The following is an 18,189-nucleotide window of genomic DNA, read 5'->3' as shown; positions in this document are numbered from 1 at the left end:
TAACTGAAATTCTTTCAAATATGGAAAAAGCTGTAAACCTGTAGATTTAAAAATCTGGGCAAAACCCCGAATGGATAAACCCAAAGAAATCCATACCATGAACCATCATAATCAAACTTCAGACAATTAAAAACTTAAAGACCAAGAAAATCTCTTGAAAGCAGCAAGAGAGAAATGGCACCTTACATAAAGGGCAGAAATAATTCAACCGACAGCAGATTTCTCATCAGAACCATGGAAGCTGAGCGGTTCTAGCACAACCTTTTGCAAGTGCTGAAAAGAAAGAAGTGTTAACCCACAATTCTGTACCTTGCGAAATTATTTTTCAGGAATGAAGGAGAAATTAAAAAATTCTCAGATACAGGAAAAGTAAGAGGATTTTCCACACCAGACCTACTCTAAAACAATGGCTTTAAAACGTTCTCAAAACAGAATGGAAATGATTTTTTAAAAAAAGGAAACTTGGAACATCAGGAAGAAAGAAAGAACAATGGTAAAAGCAAAAACGTGGCTACATAGGATAAACCTTCCCTCTCCTCTTGAGTTGTCTTAAATTATGCTTGATGGCCGAAGCAAAAAGCATAGCATTGTTTGGCCTGCATCTCAATGTAGATAGAGTAAATATTTAAGACTATTATGACATAAACAGGGAGCCTAAAAGGAGGTGTCCTAGTTAGTTTGGGCTGCTATAACAGAATACCATCGACTTGTTGGCTTAAACAACAGGCTGGAGTTCCTGTTCAAGGAGCCAGCAAATCCAGTGTCTCGTGACAGTTATCTTCCTGTTTTACAGATGGCCGTCTTGTCTTCTTGCTGTGTCATCACACGGTGGAGAACAGGCAGGAAGGAAGCAAGCTCTCTCATGACTCTTCTTGAAAGGGCACCAATACCATCCATGAGGGCTCTAGCCTCATGACCTAATTACCTCCCAAAGGCCCCATTTCCTAATACCATCTCACTGGGGATTAGGATTTCAACCCAGGGATTTGGGGGTGACACATTCAGTCCATAACAGGGGGTAAGGTTTCTACATTCACTCAAAGTGGTAAAATGATGACACCAGTAGATCTTTGTGGTGATGATATAAATCTATATCTTGATTGTGGTGGTGGTTACAGGAATCTACCCATTACTATTGCTATGTCTGTGAAAAAACAGCATAAGAATATACACACATTGTACCAACATTGATTTTTCTGGTTATGATACTGCATTAATCATTACACAAGACATAACCATTGAGAGAAAATGGGTGAAGGATGCATGGAACCTCTCTGTACTATCTTTGCAATACCTGTATATCTATAATTATTTCAAAATAAAAAGGTTTTTTAAAATGGGAAATGGTTCTAGATTAAAAGATGCTACAGACATATATGCAACAAAATCTACTTTGATTGGATTATGATTTTTTTTTAATTCAAAAGGTTGGAAAGTTTGGGGAAATTTTAATATAGATGGGATATTTTTGATGATTTTTAGATAAAATTATTGTTAGTTTTCTTCAGTGTGATAGCAATGTTGTGGTTATACAGAATAATGCCTTTATTCCTAAAAGATGTGTGCTGAAGTATTTAGGGATGAAATATAATCAAACTAACTTTCAAATGGTTCAAGGAGAAAGACAGCGAGAAACAAATAAAACATTGTCAACTGTTGACCCTATGAGGAAGGTATGAGGTGCTCCTTGTACTCTTCTTTCAATTATTTGGTATGTTTGTAGATTTTCATTTTTAAGAAGTTGGAGGGATGGATTGATGGATAGATATGTGAAAGAGCAAGTATAGTAAAATGTTAATTGTGAAATTTAGGTGATGAGTAACTGGGTGTTCATTATAAATTTATTTCAATTTCTCTGTATGCCTGGAAATGTTTAACTTAAAATGCTGGGAGGGGGAAGCTGAGGGAGCATATCAAAACCCAATGCCCTCCCCCAGCACGCCCAATCCTCCCTGGCCCAGTTAAATACATACTTATCATAATTAAACTAAAACTTATCATTTGTCATGGGAAAAAGCTTGCCTGGCTTCCTGGTTGGAGAAACCCTACCAATGCCTTACACTTTTCCCATAGTGGTAAAGCCCCAGGCAGTGCCATTGTCCACACCATCAAACTGAGAAGTCTCCTCTGAGTATTGCTGATTGTCAAGGAGAGACAAACCTGGACAAGACCAGCCTGGGCTTATAGATAGTCTGGTTTTCCCAGAAGGTACCCCAAATTTAAAGGAGTTACTGCCCCTTATGTGAGCAGCTGAGGAGTAGTGTGAAGCCTATTGGTGGTGGTGAAGACCCAAACGAATTTGGGGTTATATATGTATGTTGAAAATATACTTATATTGGGGGTATATTTACTTTTAGGAGAAATATATATATTAGAACTACAATAAGAAAACAACTCCCATCATGGTGGGAGTTTATAACACATTACGTACCAGAGTTAGGAATTAATAGACAAGAAATGGAAAAATTAAAAAGAATATAGAAGATATGAACCTTATCATTAAAAAAGATGGATTTTATGATATAGATCGCTGTAACAGTTGACAAGAACTCTTCAAGCCATCCCACCCGCCTTAGAGTAACTGCTCAAGTATTTCAGTGTCACCTGAAACTAACACAACATTGTAAATACCCCAATAAAAATTAAAAACAAAAATTTCAGTGTCAGTTGATCTCTCCAAATGACAAGACCATGGAGACTGTTCCTGATAGCGACAGCATCACACCTGCTCTGGTTCTTGGCCTACTGCAGACCTACAGGAGGAGCTGCGTATGCTGTGAGATACTGAAGATATTCTGAACTCTGCACAAAGACGCTCAGCTTCTGACCCAGGTCAATAAGAAGTGAACCAATCTTCCAGGTAAATCTCAGTATTTAAGGCAAGGCTCGTATTCTCTGGAAGCTCATTTTCCCTCTCTGGTCCTTGGAGTGGCAAAGAATCTAGCCATTCCTACCCCATTTCCTCTAGTTTTCTTTCATGTCCCCTGTAAAGTTTCTCATCTCATGCCACCACCTACCTACAGGCTCCAAGTGGTACCCACTGCTGTGAATGACAAAAAGCAATCCATCCCTGCACCTGTCATGACAAAACTCCTTATCTCCCCAGCAAAAGAGTTCAATCAAACCCATCATTAAAAATAAATTAATTATGCTTTATACCTCCCCAGAGATTGCTGAGCTAAATGAGCCAGCTAAGTGTTTGGAAAGGAAAAACAAAACTCTCAGCTGATTCATCCCATCTTTCATCCATCTCAAACCATCCCACTTTTCTGGGTTAGTCCTTCTATATTCTTATTGCTGGAGCTGGAACCAGCACTGGCCAGGAAAAATGGCCAAGAATGGAAGAACAGATGAATGGATGAAGAAGATGTGGCACATATATACAACGGAATACTACTCAGCCATAAAAAAGAAAGAAAAAATGCCATTTGCAGCAACATGGATGCAACTAGAGATTGTCATACTATGTGAAGTAAGTCAGAAAGAGAAAGGCAAATACCATATGATAACAACCATATGTGGAATCTAAAATATGACACAAAACGAACCTATCTATGAAAGAGAAACAGACTCACATATACAGAGAACAGACTTGTGGTTGCCGAGGGGGAGGGGGTTGGGGGAGGGATGGAGTGGGAGGGTGGGGGTAGCAGATGTAAGCTATTATATACAGGATGGATAAACAACAGGGTCCTACTGTATAGCATAGGGAACTAACTATATTCAATATCCTATGACAAACCATAGTGGAAAAGAATATTTTTTAAAATGTATACATATGTATAACTGAATCACTTTGCTGTACAGCAGAAATTAACACAACATTGTAAATCAACTATAGTTCAATTTTTTAAAATGTAAAAAAAAAAACGGCAGCAGATGCCAGGGCTTAGGCAGCTGGGGGGTGACACAAACATTCCTGCAAATATGTCCACGTGATAGTATTGTGTGACCAGCTTTTCTGTGGGCTAGGACACTCTACCACAAGTCAGAGGAAGCAGAGATCCAAAGGAGACTACAGAGGGAGGTGTCTGCAGAGTGAAAGACCCCCTGCTACTTATTCAGTGACACCTGCCACATACATAGGCCCCTGCCCTGCCCCACACCTCAGTCTGCCCCCGGGGTGATTTTTTTCTCCCTAAGCATATGCTCAAAGGAGTGGTGTGAATGGGGCACTTACATTTTGTCACCAGACTTCCTCTCTCAACCAAACATAATGATAATCTGTGAACTGATTAATCCATTTGTCTCCATGGAGTTAAAAAAAAAGTCTTCTTTCCAGTTTTCCAGAAGGTCTCAAGACCACCAGTCCAGGTCAGATACCCTTCTTCCATCCCACTTCAGGATCCCTGGGCTATGATAAAGTGAAGATGAAGATTCTCCTAGGAATAAGGCAGCTTGGGAGGCAGGTTACTTCAGGAGGCTGAGAGAAGCTTTTCTAATAATACTTTTACACGGTGCTTCCAAAATGCCCAAGTTGTTCTGCAACACATTAGGGTCCAGTTTTTAGTTCAAGCAGTTAATAAATGACTGAGAAAACATGTATGACTTTGACCTTTACATTAACTGAATGAGGTAAGTGGGAAGAGTATTATCACCATTATGAGGCTCAGAGAAGTGTAGTTACTTTGCCCAAAGCTTGGGAGCAGCAGGAAAACCTAGAACTGGATCTTCAGGTCTCAAAGGAAACACGGCTTCTAATTCCTCCTGTGCCACTGACATGAGGTTTGATCCCCATGAGATATGAATCTCATGTCCCTTGTGAATTTTTCATCTGAAACACACAAACTGGGCCCAACCATCAGTGTGGCCCTAGAGGTGGCCCCAAAAGCCGGGCTGGACGCGTAGGGTGGGTGACCAAGCCTGCGCTTCTAGGAGCTCCGCCCCGCCGGGGGCTCGAGACCTCTGCCTCAGAGACCCTGCCCGAAAAGGCTGGCTACGCACGGGACTTTCTGATCTAGGGCAGGGTCCGGCCGCACCATCCCTGGCAGGTCGAATCCCAGGGATCTCCGTCGGACCACAGCTGCGCTGGATTCGAGACGCCAAAGGAACTCCAAGGGTCTCCAGCCCGCATTAAACCCGGAGCTGCCCTCTTCTCGTCGGCATCTCTGGCGCTCACATACGCCAACAGCTGGATGTGCCCGCCGGGCCACTGTTACCCCGAGTTTGTGATCCCTGAAAGTGGGAAACAGAAGTCGGAAGCGACAGCCCGCGACCGCCTGGAGACACCGCGCCCGCGCGCCCACTGCTCGGGCTGGTGAGCTCCGGCTGCGCCTGCGCGCCGGGCCTGCGCAATGGGCGGGGAGGCGGACGGGTGGGGCCAGGTGGGCGGGGCGAGTACCCCGCGGCAGCTGGTGCTTGGAAACCCTAGGGCATGGAGACTGTTCTAAGCCACCAGATCCCGGAGGCGGAAGCTGCTGGGCACCCTCCTTCACTAACGGCAGCTGCCAAAGCTTCAGTTCTGCGGATTCTGTCGGTGGGGACGAACCGGTTCTTGGCTCACCTGTGGGCAGGATTTGAGGGGCGGGACCGGGAAATGTGGGAGCAATAGTGTCACTGCTCCAGGTGTGGCCCATCTGTGACGTCATGGAAGTACGTAAATGAGATACCGATGTAGACGTCGCGGATCCCTTGCGCTCTTGCCAGAGGCCTGTGTGACATCACTGTGTCACCGGGAGGATGCCCTGACGTCACAGTGCCATAATGTTCTGGAAGGTGGGATGGGACGCCTTTGAGCCGGTTCTACGGACGCCAAGGTTCCAGGGGAGGGGGTGGGGATGATATCACAGGTCCCACGTTCTTGCAGATGAGGTGCCGTCCGGGAGCCCTAGACCATCTTACTGCGTTTCTCCCTCCCCCCAGGACCCTATACTAGCCCTGAATCCCGAGACAAGGAAGTAAGCGGGGGAAAAAGGCCCTTCGTGCGCCCCAAACCCCTAGCTACATTCCGGAAGGACGGGGTAGAACCTGAACTCTTCCTCTAGGAAGAAGCCCCTGCGGGCTCTTCTTTCCCCCAGGGCGCTCCTGTTCTACTCCCAGAGCGAGCGCTAGGAAGCTCCAGGCTGCGCCGAGGGTCTCTCGCGCCTTCTACCCGCCTATTAGAGAAGTCCAGCCGGGTAGCTGCCCCACCTCCTGCGCTACAGACGAATCGCAGGCCTAGCAACTTTGGGAAGGGCCTCAGCCGGACTCTCATCTCCTTTCCTCTCGAAAACCGGCCTGAGCCACGCTGGGCATGTGAGGCCAAAGGAAACTTAATGTCTGAAAACGGGGGTTGCGGGGTGGTTCAGAATCTTCCAGAGGTGTAGCAGGAAAAAATTGGCCACTAATATAGAGTGGACAGGCAATAAAACACACCCAGCATTTCTGACCATCTCGTTGCCTTTTCATGCGACCCACAGAGTAGGATCAGGGAATTGTAGCCTGCGTGGGGTCTGGTGGTCCGCGACCCAGGCTTGCCCTTCCATTTGCAGTCGCTGTGACTGCAGTGTATGAAATCACTGCCATGAGGATAGACTGCAGCCAGCTACGCTGCTAAGTGGTTTCTGCATCCACCAAGATGATAGAGGCATTGAGAACAGGCTGGAGGTCTCTGGGCAGCACCCTGTCTCACTCCCACCCCATCCCCCAAACTTCTGCGCTTAGGAATTCATTCTTCCAAGGACGCACACTCGGTACTGAAAGTCTCTCCGTGGCAGGGCCTGGGGACGGAGGGGCGGGGATTCATGGTATCAGAGGTGGGTGGGCCAGAAAGGAAAACCCTCCTTGGCAAACCTCCCCATTTCACAGTCCTTACTAAGTCCTTGAGTTGGGGCAGAGGTTCTTTGTGTCCTGGGGAGGTGGGAGGTGGTGCAATGTGAGGGACACGGGGCAGCAGCAGTCAATCCCTGAGAGAAATGGACTCCCTCAAAGAGTAAAGGAACCGAGTGAGGCACTCTCTCAGGTCCTCAGAGGTGATCAAAGCTCTCGGTAGTGGAGTGTGTGTGTGTGTGTGTGTGTGTGTGTGTGTGTGTGTGTGTGTGTGTGTGTACCCACGCCCTGTCCTCATCTCGGAACAATCACTTAACCGGGCGAGTAAAGGAACAGATGTGGCTTCTCCCCTGGGGTGCTAACACAAGTCGCGGCGAAGCGCGACATACCACAGCCTGCGCTGCCTGGGCCCAAGCCGTCGAAGCCCAAAACCCACTGACTAACCCTCCCTCCAGATGCCCAGAGGTCACAGTTCTCTGGGATACGGGCTCCGCTCTCTCCTGGGGCGAGTCCTTTTGGACCCGAGGAGTAAGAAGGCTTGGGCTCTTGCTTGACTAGCGGAGATCCCATAGGCCGGTCCAGAACCGGCAGCGCCCCGCCCCTCGCTCTCAGTGGGTCCTGGGACCGGTCAAGAAGGTTTGGAGGGCAAGACCAGATGCAGACAGGACCTGCGGCGGAAGTTACTCGGGGTTGCGGGCAGGACACAGCGAGGTGCCCCGATTCCTGGGCCGCCCCTCCAGGCCTGTCCAGCAGGGGGCAGCGTGGCTCCAAATGCTGAGGGCAGGACTCGTCCACGCCGTCCCGGCCAAGGCCACAGAGATAAGTTGGGTTCCCGCACCGCCGAGTTCAAGCCCGCCGAGAGCGGGGAGGCATTCCCAGAGGAGGTGAGGATGGCGCAGCGAAAGGCTAGAGCGTTTTAACTCCTGCAACCCCGGCACACTTTTTCAGACCGAGGATTGGTGGTCCCTGTTGCAGGTAAGCTCGGCCCAGCTGTCTCCGCGGTCGCTGAGCGCCGGACACAGAAGCCCGAGAGGCTGCGCTCGGCTCGGGAAGGGCCGCGGGCGCCACCGCCTGAGCCGCCGCGCGGTCAGGATGCTGAAGCTGGGGGAGCCCCGCCCCGCCCCAAGCTGGAGAGCCCCCTGCTGCCTGGCCTCTAATTGTGGGAAAACTAGGCGCCCCAGGGAAGGTTCAACTTGTGGAGGGCGGACTCAGATTTCTCCTCCGAAACTCCCCGGGCCTCCCAGGGCGCCCGCCCCCGCCATTCCTGACAAGGCTTTAAAACGGCAGGAATCTTTGCGGGCGTGGAGCCGGGATCCGGGCAGGGGAGAGGCCCCAGCCAGAGAATTGTGTCGGGGGCTCCTAACAGAGGGAGGGATGTAGCTTGGGGGCTTTGGGGAGGCAGCGGTGATTATGTATTTGTAGCCGCGTATGGGGGCCCGGGGGACGGTACTGGCGTGAGGCAGTCCGTGAGGGCGCTTCCTTCCCGCCCCAGTGCAGCAGCAAGAGACCAGGAGGGAGGCTTTTCGTTGGGGAGGTGGGTGACGTTCTCTTCCCTTGGTGGACCCTAAGCGACCCCGACACCCGGAGATGTTGGGATTTCTCACGGCCGATGTATTGGCCGCAGGCTCGGCTTCTTTGTAAACTCGGAGCCCTTCGGAGATGAGGACTGGGGATACTGAGACCCTAAGGCCAAAGTGGAGGAGAAAAGTAAGAAAATATATGCGGGCGGGGTCCGCGGTTGCCCAGCACCGGGAGAGAGGAGCGCTGCTCCACCCATCCCAAACCGCTGACGCTAATTAGGGGAAAGTTGCTGAAGTGGGACAGGTCGGCTTGGGCAGCGAAACCCCGCTCCTCTCAAAGAAAGGAGCCGCCCAGTTTCCTACATTTGGGAGGGAAATTACCCATCCTTCAATGCCTGTAAAATAACCGTTTATTTAATATTTTTAAAAACTCCAGTGATAAATGTCCGTTACCGATGGTCAGCATAAAGTGCCAATCGCAATACATCGTCCTGCTCCTAGCCTTCTGCTCGCTCGTGGTGATGGGGCAGCGGAGCCGGGGAGCCGGAGGCCGGGCCCCCTCCAGCCCCAGGGCCCGAGGCCCTCGCCCCGCCGTCGGAGTCCGGGAGCCCACGACCCGCTGCGCGGCAGGAGCTGGGAGGGGCGCTCCCCGGCCCCGCGATCCTGGGGCCCGGCGGCTGAAGCAGATACAGGGATTACACTTTTGCAGGCTCCCAGGGGTGGGGTTGGAGGCGGGAGGAGGGGTTGGAGGCTGCGAGAGAGCACAGAACTTCTTTTCCTCTCCCCTCTCTCTCCGCAGTCAGAGTTACAAGCTTATATGTTCAAAGAAAAAAAAATAAAGAATAAAGAAAACGTATAAAATAACAATAGAAAAAGTAATACTTCTGGGAGAGGCGCCGCTGCGGCTCCGCGAAGCTTTCGTTCTTTTTTTTAATGCAGTTTCCCTTCCGCCACGTGAGTACCTCCTTTTGGCCAAGAGTTTAGCCGCGTCCTGGGGGAGCCGCCCGGGCGGCCGGGGTCACGGCCCGGGGCGGGGCTCTGGAGTTCCGCGTGCGCCCGGGCCCCGGGGGACGCGTTTGGGATGGGGGAAGGTCCCGGGAGGCCCTCCCGCTGCCCGCCAGAGTCGCCTTCGGCTTCTGGTCCCTCTGGAAGAGGGGGCGGCGTGACCCAGGGTCCGGGTGCCCCGGAGGCTCTGTTTAGCATTTGATCTTGGAGGTTTTGAGCTCCTTCACCTGTGAGTGTAGCGTCTTGTGGACAGCGAGAGTCCTGGACTGGCAGAATCCTTTCCCGCACTCTTGACACTTGAAAGGCTTCTCTTTGGAGTGAATATATCTGAGGGCAAAAACAGACCGAGAATTAATCCTTGCAAAATGACACAATGTTATAAATATTATAAATAGTTATCCAAGATCCCCTCCCACTGCAATGAGGAGCTTGCCCTCAGAAGAAAGGAGGTTTGGGAGTACCTAGTGTGGAGCAGGGCAGTGCCGAGTTTGGGGATGGAGTAGGGAGGTGAAGGAGACACCTCCGTCTGAGCCGTGCACAGATCCAGCTAGGCCGACCCCTGCCTTCCTAACCAGGGCTCAGCATGGCCTCCTTATAAGGCCTGAGTCAACACCGAAGGTGAGTGAAGGGACCTGGGTGGGAATATTTGCTGGAGCTGTGCTGTCCCAAACAGTAATCACGAGCCACATGTGGTTATTAAAATTCAAATCAGGTGAAGCTGAAAAGTTAGCTTCTCAGCTACACTAAGTTGCCCATTTCGAGCGCTTGATTGTCATTTGTGCCACGTATCACTTTTCATCATCGCAGAAACGTCTACTGCACAGCGCTGCAGATGGAGGAAGCTGTGCACGCCTGTCTGGAGCCTGGGTCCTATTCCTCGCATGTTCTCTCCACCCATGCTCCAGGAACCCATCCCTGAGCTTTGTTGGTTTCCTTCCCGATCTGGGGGAATCCCAGAAACTTAGGAGGCTTGGACTTGGTAGGGGGTGGGTCTCCTGAAACTCGGCATTAGGGAGGAGGCTGGTGGGACAGAAGCAGACAGCCAGCTCTCTTCTGGGCCACCCGCAGTACCGCACCTGTGGTCTCGTAGGTGGTCTTGCCTCCGGAAGGCTTTGTGGCAGATGTCGCAGGTGTAGGGCCGCTCGTCCGTGTGCGTCCGCTCATGGATGAGGAGGTTGTAGGACTTAGTGAAGTGGCGGCCACAGAATTTGCAGACGAACTCCTTCTTGGTTTTGGAAGGCAGGCGTCCCCTCGTGGGCTTCTTTTCTGGGGACAGCTTGGTCACATCCAGGAGGGCGCCCAGCCCACTGGCAGGGGACCCGGGACCCTCTCCCCGGCCAAGCTTGGACGGATCTTCTTGCGTGGCCGCCAAGGCCAGGTTGGCAAAATCAAAGCGCGGCTTGGTCTTGAGCGCCGCGGGGCCGCTGCCTCCAGCGGTGATCTCAGGCTTGGGCTGGATGACGTGAGGGAACCAGGGGAAGGCGGGCAGCTGGAAGCGCGCGTCCACCAGGCTGGACACGGCGCCGGGCACTTTGGAGAAAGAGGACCGCGGCAAATGCATCGCGGGGTAGCCCAGCGTCCACTGGTGCAGGTGCACGGCATGCAGCGCACTGAAACCATACAGATTGGGCAGGTGGTCCGAGGGCACTGTGGGCAGGCCATTCACTGCCTGAAGAAAGGAGTAGTTGGTGAGCTGCAGAGATGGGTGGATGGGCACCGGTGCTGGCAAGGTTTTGCTGCCCATGGCCGTAGTTGCAGTATGTTCTCAATCTCGATCTGCAAGGAAAAGAAGAGGGGAGGGGAGAGGAACAGACAAGTTCAAGGTAAGTGCCCTCCTTCTGAGTTCCAGCCCAGCCACACCTTCTCTGTCCCCCAGAGCCAGAGCTGGGAACCTAAGACCCCACCCATGGAGCTCACTGCCCTCACCGAGAAGACAGGAACCCTCAAAATTGCAGGACTCCTTCCCAATGGCCTCCAGCAGAGACACACAACTTGATACAGAAACCAAACTAAATCCTATGCAATGCGACCAACTTAAAATGAGTCCACAGTGTACATGACACTGAGAAAGGCATAAGCACAGGGAAACTGTCCTGTAAAGACTTACATCCAGGCAAGCCTGAGTCAACAGAGAATTACACTCTCCTGTAAAGATAACAGAAACTTGGAAGCACACTTACACATTCATGTGCAGATAAACAAATACAGAAATGCATGCTGACAGATAAACACAGACTCACACATTCTGAAGCAGAGTTGACAACAAGGTGCAAAGATAAACTGCGACAAGCAGTACTGTGCTACTAAACAAAATGCAGGGAGGAGCGCTCGCGCACACACGGGATCACACCGCACCTACAAAGAGCTCCATAGACAGCACACGTACAAACGCCCACGAATCTGCACATCTCCCAGCTCCTGTGCATTAAGCTGTACTAGCTGACCATCAACTTGGCTTCTAGAAGCCATGTCATGTTTCTCCTTACAACTCTCAACGTTGACCTCAAATTTGCTTTTCTGTATCGCTATTAACGAGCCCTTTTGACACCACCCTCTCTGCAGCTCCTTGCGGACTGAGTCCCTTCCGCAGCCCTTGGGGATCACCTTTGTTTCAGCAAGGACGCTAACAGCCACATTTATTTACTCACTCAAACATCTGCAGTCATGTACAAGGGGGCTGCAGTGCCCTCCCTACCCCATAGGAAAGGGGGGCAGGGTCTTGGGGCTCTCGGGCTGTTTGTGCGTGTGGTGAGCACCCCCTCCCCAGCAGATGGGTTTGCCTATGAGTAAGAGCATTGAGGCTGGGCCTCAGCTGCTGTGGCCTACGCACCCTCCAAATGCAAGGCCAGGGAGCTTGAGCAAAGCCAAAGGGGAGTCATGCTGATGTGACAAGCAGTCTCCTGGCCTTCTTGAGTCTTGGTCAGGGTCCCTAGCCTCCGTGGACAGGTCTAGACTCGGCAGACAGACCTTTTAGGTCTGTGCCTCCCAGACACTCCTAACTCGGGTCTGTCCAGTGGAGGCAACAACAGGGAGAAAAAAAGGTGGAATTACACAGAAGACCCTGGGCCGCTCAAGTGCCGAACTCCAGCTCAAGAAGTCACTGGGGAGCAGGTGCTTGGGACCCGCTTCTCCTTGCCTGTCTCAATCCCCTGCCGCCCCCTTCTCTCTTTACTCCTCATTTCCCCTCTCCTCTTCCTCAGATCTTTCCAACCTGCAGCAGGTCCGCATCCCTGGTCTTCCCAGGCCCCTGCTCTGTTCCCTCCTTCACAGCACACACTGACACCACCCAGACAGCTTCTGAAGCCTTGCTTACCCTCAGCCCAGGCCCCTCAGGCTCAGGCTGCCTTTCACTACAGGGAAGCTTTTAATGTGAGGGCAGTGCCGTGCTGTTCCCAGGAGAATTGAGGACAATATTGACCTAGAAGCCCTTCCCCCCTCGAAGCTGTTGGGGAAAGTCACTCTCGGTGTGGTGGGCCCTAAGGAAAGAAGCTCTGCTGGGGGTGGAGGGAGCAAAACACCGAGAGCCAGCAGCGATGTCCTCGCGCAGGTTAAATCGAATGAAAACCAAGTCGGACCGCAGCAATTTATTTGGCCTGGAGCTCAGGGAGGCACAAATCTGGGTGGGGGTGCGGAGCGAGGACCCCGGCGGCGGAGCCCTGGCCTCCGCAGCAGTGTTCTCCATTGCGTCGATCACGGGTCGCGCCAGGGACAACCCGAGACCCTCCTACAGCGTTGAGACACGGCGAAGCAAAATACGAATTGGGCCAGAGAGAAAGCTGGAGCCTGTTTGGGTTGGGAAGGGGGAGGGGGGAGAAAGGAGACGACTCGCCGACTTCAAAGGTCTGCCCAGAGTTAGGCGAGGTGAGCGCTCTTTGATTTGCTGTCACCTCTCCTTCCCCTCCCTGCGCTGGAAATCAGATCCTTATCTCTGGCTCCCCGGGGCCCGCAGGGCGCCGCCCGGGCCTCCACTTGCTCCCCTAGTGCTCGGCCTACCCCCGGCGATGGCGACAGAGCGCTGGGCTGCACCCGAGCCCGGACCGGCTCCGTGCAGGGTCGGGGATCCCACCAATCCCTCGCGTACTAACCTGGCCTCTCCTCGCCCACCCCCAGGAGCAGAGCCCTTGGGCTCGGTAAGGGGAGCGGGCGCCTGCAGCCGACACTGCTCTTGGGAGCCAACGTTAACGGGCTATCTGCCCAATCTCGCTTCCCCCGACACTCAATTTCTTTTTCTCAGGGGCTCAGTCAGTTTATTTTCTGCCACATTCCGAGGGCAGGGTTCCCCAGGCCCTCGTCAGCGATTTTCCCGGGGACGAAATTCGTTCGAAACGTGGCTCTCTACACTAGTAGTCCCAAGAATGGGCCGAATTCACTATTCGGTTTCAGGCAGTCAGCTAAGAGAAAAACAGTCTCACACTCCCCTGTCCCGCCAGAGAGGATGAGCAAACGCCCGGCCCCGCTGGCTCCCGTTGCCCTGACACCGGAACCCCAGCGTGAAGGCTTTAGATCTTTAAAAGCGAGAGAAAACACCTCTCCCCAGGCCCGAGGCCAGGCATCCACTCGGCAAGGAGCTAGGACCTCGGGACCTTGGAGGTGCGGGTAAGGGTGCTGACCACGCGCATCAAACGCCATTCGCGCTTCCCAGCCCGGATCCCCGCGCTGTGCAGACACTGTTTCGAAACCTCGTGCGACAGAGCGCCAGTCCCGGGTCTGCAGCCAACCCTATGCTGGGCATTAATGAAGTGTGCAGAGTCTATTAAAGTAGTTTATTCGGGGCTAATTGAGCGTGAGCGAGTTAACTGCTTGCATTAATGAGGACAGAGCGAGCTCCATGAGCTTGCGCCTGGAGGAGTCTAGCATCAGCCCCAGAAAATCATCCTTGACACAGAATCCCCATCACGTGTGGTGACCGGCGTCCGGACCCCTGGCGAAAGGACTGACCAGCACGGGACACTTCTGTTTAATTCTCGCAACGAACGAGATCGAACGAACCCTTCGGCTACGCGTCCATCACCCCTGCATTTAAACGCCTGCTGCATCCTCAGCGATCTGCTCCCCAGTCTTATTGAAATCGCAATTACTTCTTGGAACCTCGGATAGAACATCTACCCACTGGTCGCCCTCCATCCGTTCCCCCCGCCCCCCGCGTCCTTGCCAGACCCTCTCTTCTTTAGGAGGCCATGAACCTGAGAGATTAACTAGCCTTGCACGTGGTTTCTGTTCCCAAGAGCCAGCGCGCAGCTCTTAACCCGGGTGAAATTTACCAAATTGTGGCAACAAAGAAACCCTCAGCAGCTACACTATACTCCAAGAGCCTACCCCGCTACTGGCCGAGATGCTGAAAAACGACTGGATGTGGGTTTTCATTCCTCTCATCAGAGAAATTTTGGGGGAGAAATTAGTTCAGCAGGCAGTCCGTCACATCTTTCCCTCTCTTCTCCGGCTCCCACCTTCTCTCCTGAAGGGAGACAGGCACGGGAGCAAACGAATCCTTCCCTTCCAAGCCCGAAACTGAGGACACCCGCGGCTCCACAGTGTTTCCGCTATTGCGGCGTGCGGGTCTCTGATTGGGAAGTAGTGTTCGCGCCCCCTGCGTGCTCCCCTGCACCGGGACAGTCGCGGGTTACGCTCCAGGCCTTGACCACACAGAGCAATCATCGGATAGAGAACACCCCGAAAGCAGAGCGCAAGTGCGAGGCGGCGTCAGGCACGCGGCCCTGCGCTCCCGGGTCGGGCCGGCCTCATACCTGAGCGCAACTCGGCAAAAGACAAACGCTCACGAAAGCGCGACCCGGCGGGGGCATGCACCTGTCCCTGGCGCGGGCGCCTGCGGCTGTAGCCATCCATCCGCTCCCTCTTCCTTCTTCGTCAGCTAAGGTAGGTCAGGTCGGGCTCGGCGCGCGTCTCGGGAGAGTCTGTGCCCGCTTTAGTTGCTTCGGTTTCTTAGAGGGGGGGCCACAGGCTGACTTCCGAAGTCCGCGAGCACCTCGCCTGGGATTCCGCGAAGCCCGGCCGCGCTGGGGGCAGTAGTGGGGACCCGCCCCCTCATTTCCCCGGGGTTAGAGGCCGAGGACCTCTCACGCGAAGCCCCTGAGCCAGCACCCACAACCGCCCAGGACTGCAGCTGCTCTCTCGCTTTCACAATGGTCCTGCAGCCTTCGCTTGGCGAGAGGAGCTTCTTTCTGGGACATAGAGAGAGAGGAGACACCCGCCGATCGGTGACAGGGGACCCGGGAGTCCTGCCCGCATTCCCCTCGCCGAGCCCGGGCGCCCAGGGCTGCAGTTACCTTATTCCGCTGCGGTCCCGGCGCTGCGCGCGTCTCTGGGGCTCCCGTTGCGGGGGACCCGGGAAGCCAGAAGCGCTAGATTCCACAGCGTCCTGGCCCCTCTCCGGCTGCGGGGACTCCGAGCGCCCGACACGCGGGAGCGCTCAGCGGCCCCGGAGTCCTGTCCGCCCAGGGATGGTGAACTTCTCTCGGGGCTCCTACGTTGGGTCTGAAGCCGGTGCGGCTGAGAACGTACTGGGGAGAGACCGAGCTCCGACTCACTCACCCCTTAGCACCGAGCCGCCTACTTATTTTAATCCACCACCCTCCCTCCTCCCTCCCTCCCCCCTCCTCCTCCCCCCTCCCCTTGCCTCAGGATTCCTCCCCTCCCTCCCCTGCCCCCTAACCATCCTGCCCTGCGCATGCGCACTGAGAGAGAAAGTTTTGCTGACCCGGGCAGCCGACTGTGGCAGAGGCGCTCGCTTGACCCCGGCCTCCCGGGAGCTGCGTCCCCTGTTCTTCAGTCCTGTGCGACCCTTTCTGCGTTGTTTGTTAGGCCCACGAGATCCCCCCAGGCGCGCTAAAGGAAAAACAACCTCTAGCTGATGAAACCGGGCTGAAACCGCGCATTTCGCAGTCCCCTGCCTCGGAGCCTAGGACACAGCCTGTGCAAGGTCGGGGTAGGCGGGGGCGGTGCGTCGGGATCCTGGCGCCTTTGTTTGGGCTCCAGCGCACCTCGGCCCCTGCTGACTAGCCTCTTCTCCCAGAATCCCTTCTGGCGTGGAGCATCTCCTGGACATCCGAGAGTGCTCAGCGCCAGAGCGGTAACCCAGACCCCAATGCCTATGGGTGACCCCAAACCCTGTGTTACGGAGTTCGCTAGAAAGATTAGAGGCGGAGGATGGGGCAAGGAGTCAAGAAAGTTATTTCCCGAGGACCCCAAACCTTCCGGGGTTCACACCCTCTAATCATGTATTCATTTAGTTTAGGAGGATGGATGAGAGTTTGGAGGATGAGCTGCACAGGCACGCGATTCACGCTGAAAAGTTCTTCAGCTCCAGAACCTTTGAGTCCAAGGGATTGGTTCAGGTGGAGTTTGTGATCTAAGTGAGGGTCAGGGTTCTGGCTGCAAGAAATTCTGTCTTCACTGCTTATGCTTTAAGAAGGAGAGTACTTGTACCTTCTTCACTGCCTGGCTCTAAGAGCTGACCTCCAGCTGACCCCAGCCCAGATCCCTCCCCGCCATCTCTCTGGAACAGCCAGCCCTGGGTCCGGAGGAGGGGCTGGTTTCTGGGGCTTGGGTGAGTCCAGATTCACACCCCTACACTCGTGGGGTTTGCCCCAAGACTGCTGCTGAATGACCCCTCTGAGGTCTGCAGACTGGATCCTGGCCTCAGTGGGTCTCTAGCATATTGGTATTGTGTGTCTGGAAGAAGCTGCCACTCTGTCCAGATTCAGTCTGCAAGTCTGAGCTGACTTTCTTTTTTTTTTTTTAAGACTCTTGGTTCCCTGACCTAGGAAAACGGTAGCGGAAATGTCCCCCAAAAAGGAATAATTGGAGGACACCCTGGTCTTACCCCCAGGCCTTTAGAACAGAACCTGGCCTCCAGCCCCTAGGTAACTTTGTCTTGGGCAGGGAGGAGGAAAAAGGGATGCAGTCTTTGCCCCAGGGGACTGCATTCACCCCCTGCAGGTTAGTGCTAGAGTAAGGGACCCATGTAAGTTTGTCTGTGCAGCTGGAATCCTAGCAACTTCCAGCATGGAGCGACATTCTGGCCCTTGGCGGGCCCCCTGGGAGGCCCCTTGGGAACAGAAGGAGCTGAGATCACTCCCTCCCCTGAGATTCCAAGGCAGCAAGTGCCAAGAGCAAGGAAGGCTGGGAGGGCAAGTCCAGCAGGGCATTCCTGGACGGTACCGGCTTCCACCTCGGGCCAGGGAATCGGTGTGCACAAGGCTCAGGCTCTCCTAGGAGACCAAGCTTGGCACCTTTTATTACCAGCAGTGAAAGAATCCACAGAGGCCTCCGCAGTGGGCCATCTGGCTGTCCAGACCACTTAGGAAACGGCCCCTAGGAAGAGGACATTCAGGTAGGATGGAGCCTCCTGGGGTGTACCTCTCTTGCTCAGAACGCCACCCAGTGCAACTGTGCTTCCTCCATCTTTCACTTGCCTTTTTCTCCTGAATCAAGGCCCCTGGCCAACCTGCCTCAAAGACTTCTAGAAAATCTCCAGGTAGTAGGATCCCTAAAGAGCTCTTGGAGAAAGTTTTTAGGGATCCTAAAGAAAGGGCCATGCAACCCGCTTGTTCAATGCTGCTTTTGCCAGGTTATCTGGAAAACTGACCCCACTCAGGTCAAATCCTGTAACTTAGCTGGTGTGGGGCAAGATGGGGCTGCCCAGCATCTCAGGTTTTGCCTCTCCAGCTGCTTCCTAGGACAGGACAAGGCGCGAGAGAGGTGCAGGACACTGGCGCTGCCCAGCCTCAGATCTGTTTCAGACACCTGGCTTCAACGCCATTCTTTCTAGGTCTTGGCCAATGAACACCCCCAGAAAGCTGGAATAATGAAATTCAAGATTTGCTAGCTGCCGCTGAGTCCTCCAAGTCAATCTGAGCACCCAAGGGGATGACCCCCAAACCCTGGCCTCAGTCTCCAG

The 18,189-nt window shown here is 53.5% G+C and overlaps 1 protein-coding gene and 1 long non-coding RNA gene across 2 annotated transcripts in view; both read right to left on the bottom strand.

Moving 5' to 3' along the window:
- LOC115854298 (uncharacterized) overlaps positions 1 to 5,163 on the bottom strand; it is a 332,796-nt gene extending 327,633 nt beyond the window's left edge. Inside the window, exon 1 of the long non-coding RNA XR_009566172.1 lies at positions 4,181 to 5,163. This is a non-coding gene — a long non-coding RNA (uncharacterized lncRNA). The remainder of the gene's footprint in view (positions 1 to 4,180) is intronic.
- Positions 5,164 to 8,666: 3,503 nt separating this feature from the next.
- Positions 8,667 to 15,782, bottom strand: OSR1 (odd-skipped related transcription factor 1). Its single transcript, XM_060309597.2, is given in 4 exon segments — positions 8,667 to 9,486; positions 9,488 to 9,599; positions 10,349 to 11,048; positions 15,557 to 15,782. Coding segments are annotated over 3 exon segments (981 nt in total). The 5' UTR covers positions 11,017 to 11,048; positions 15,557 to 15,782; the 3' UTR covers positions 8,667 to 9,285.
- Between the last annotated feature and the right edge of the window lie 2,407 nt (positions 15,783 to 18,189).

The sequence above is a fragment of the Globicephala melas genome, chromosome 12 (assembly GCF_963455315.2).
Source record: "Globicephala melas chromosome 12, mGloMel1.2, whole genome shotgun sequence".
NCBI classification, from domain to species: Eukaryota; Metazoa; Chordata; class Mammalia; order Artiodactyla; family Delphinidae; genus Globicephala; species Globicephala melas.
The sequence above is the reverse complement of the archived record's forward strand: the minus strand, read 5'-3'. Positions and strand labels throughout refer to the sequence as shown.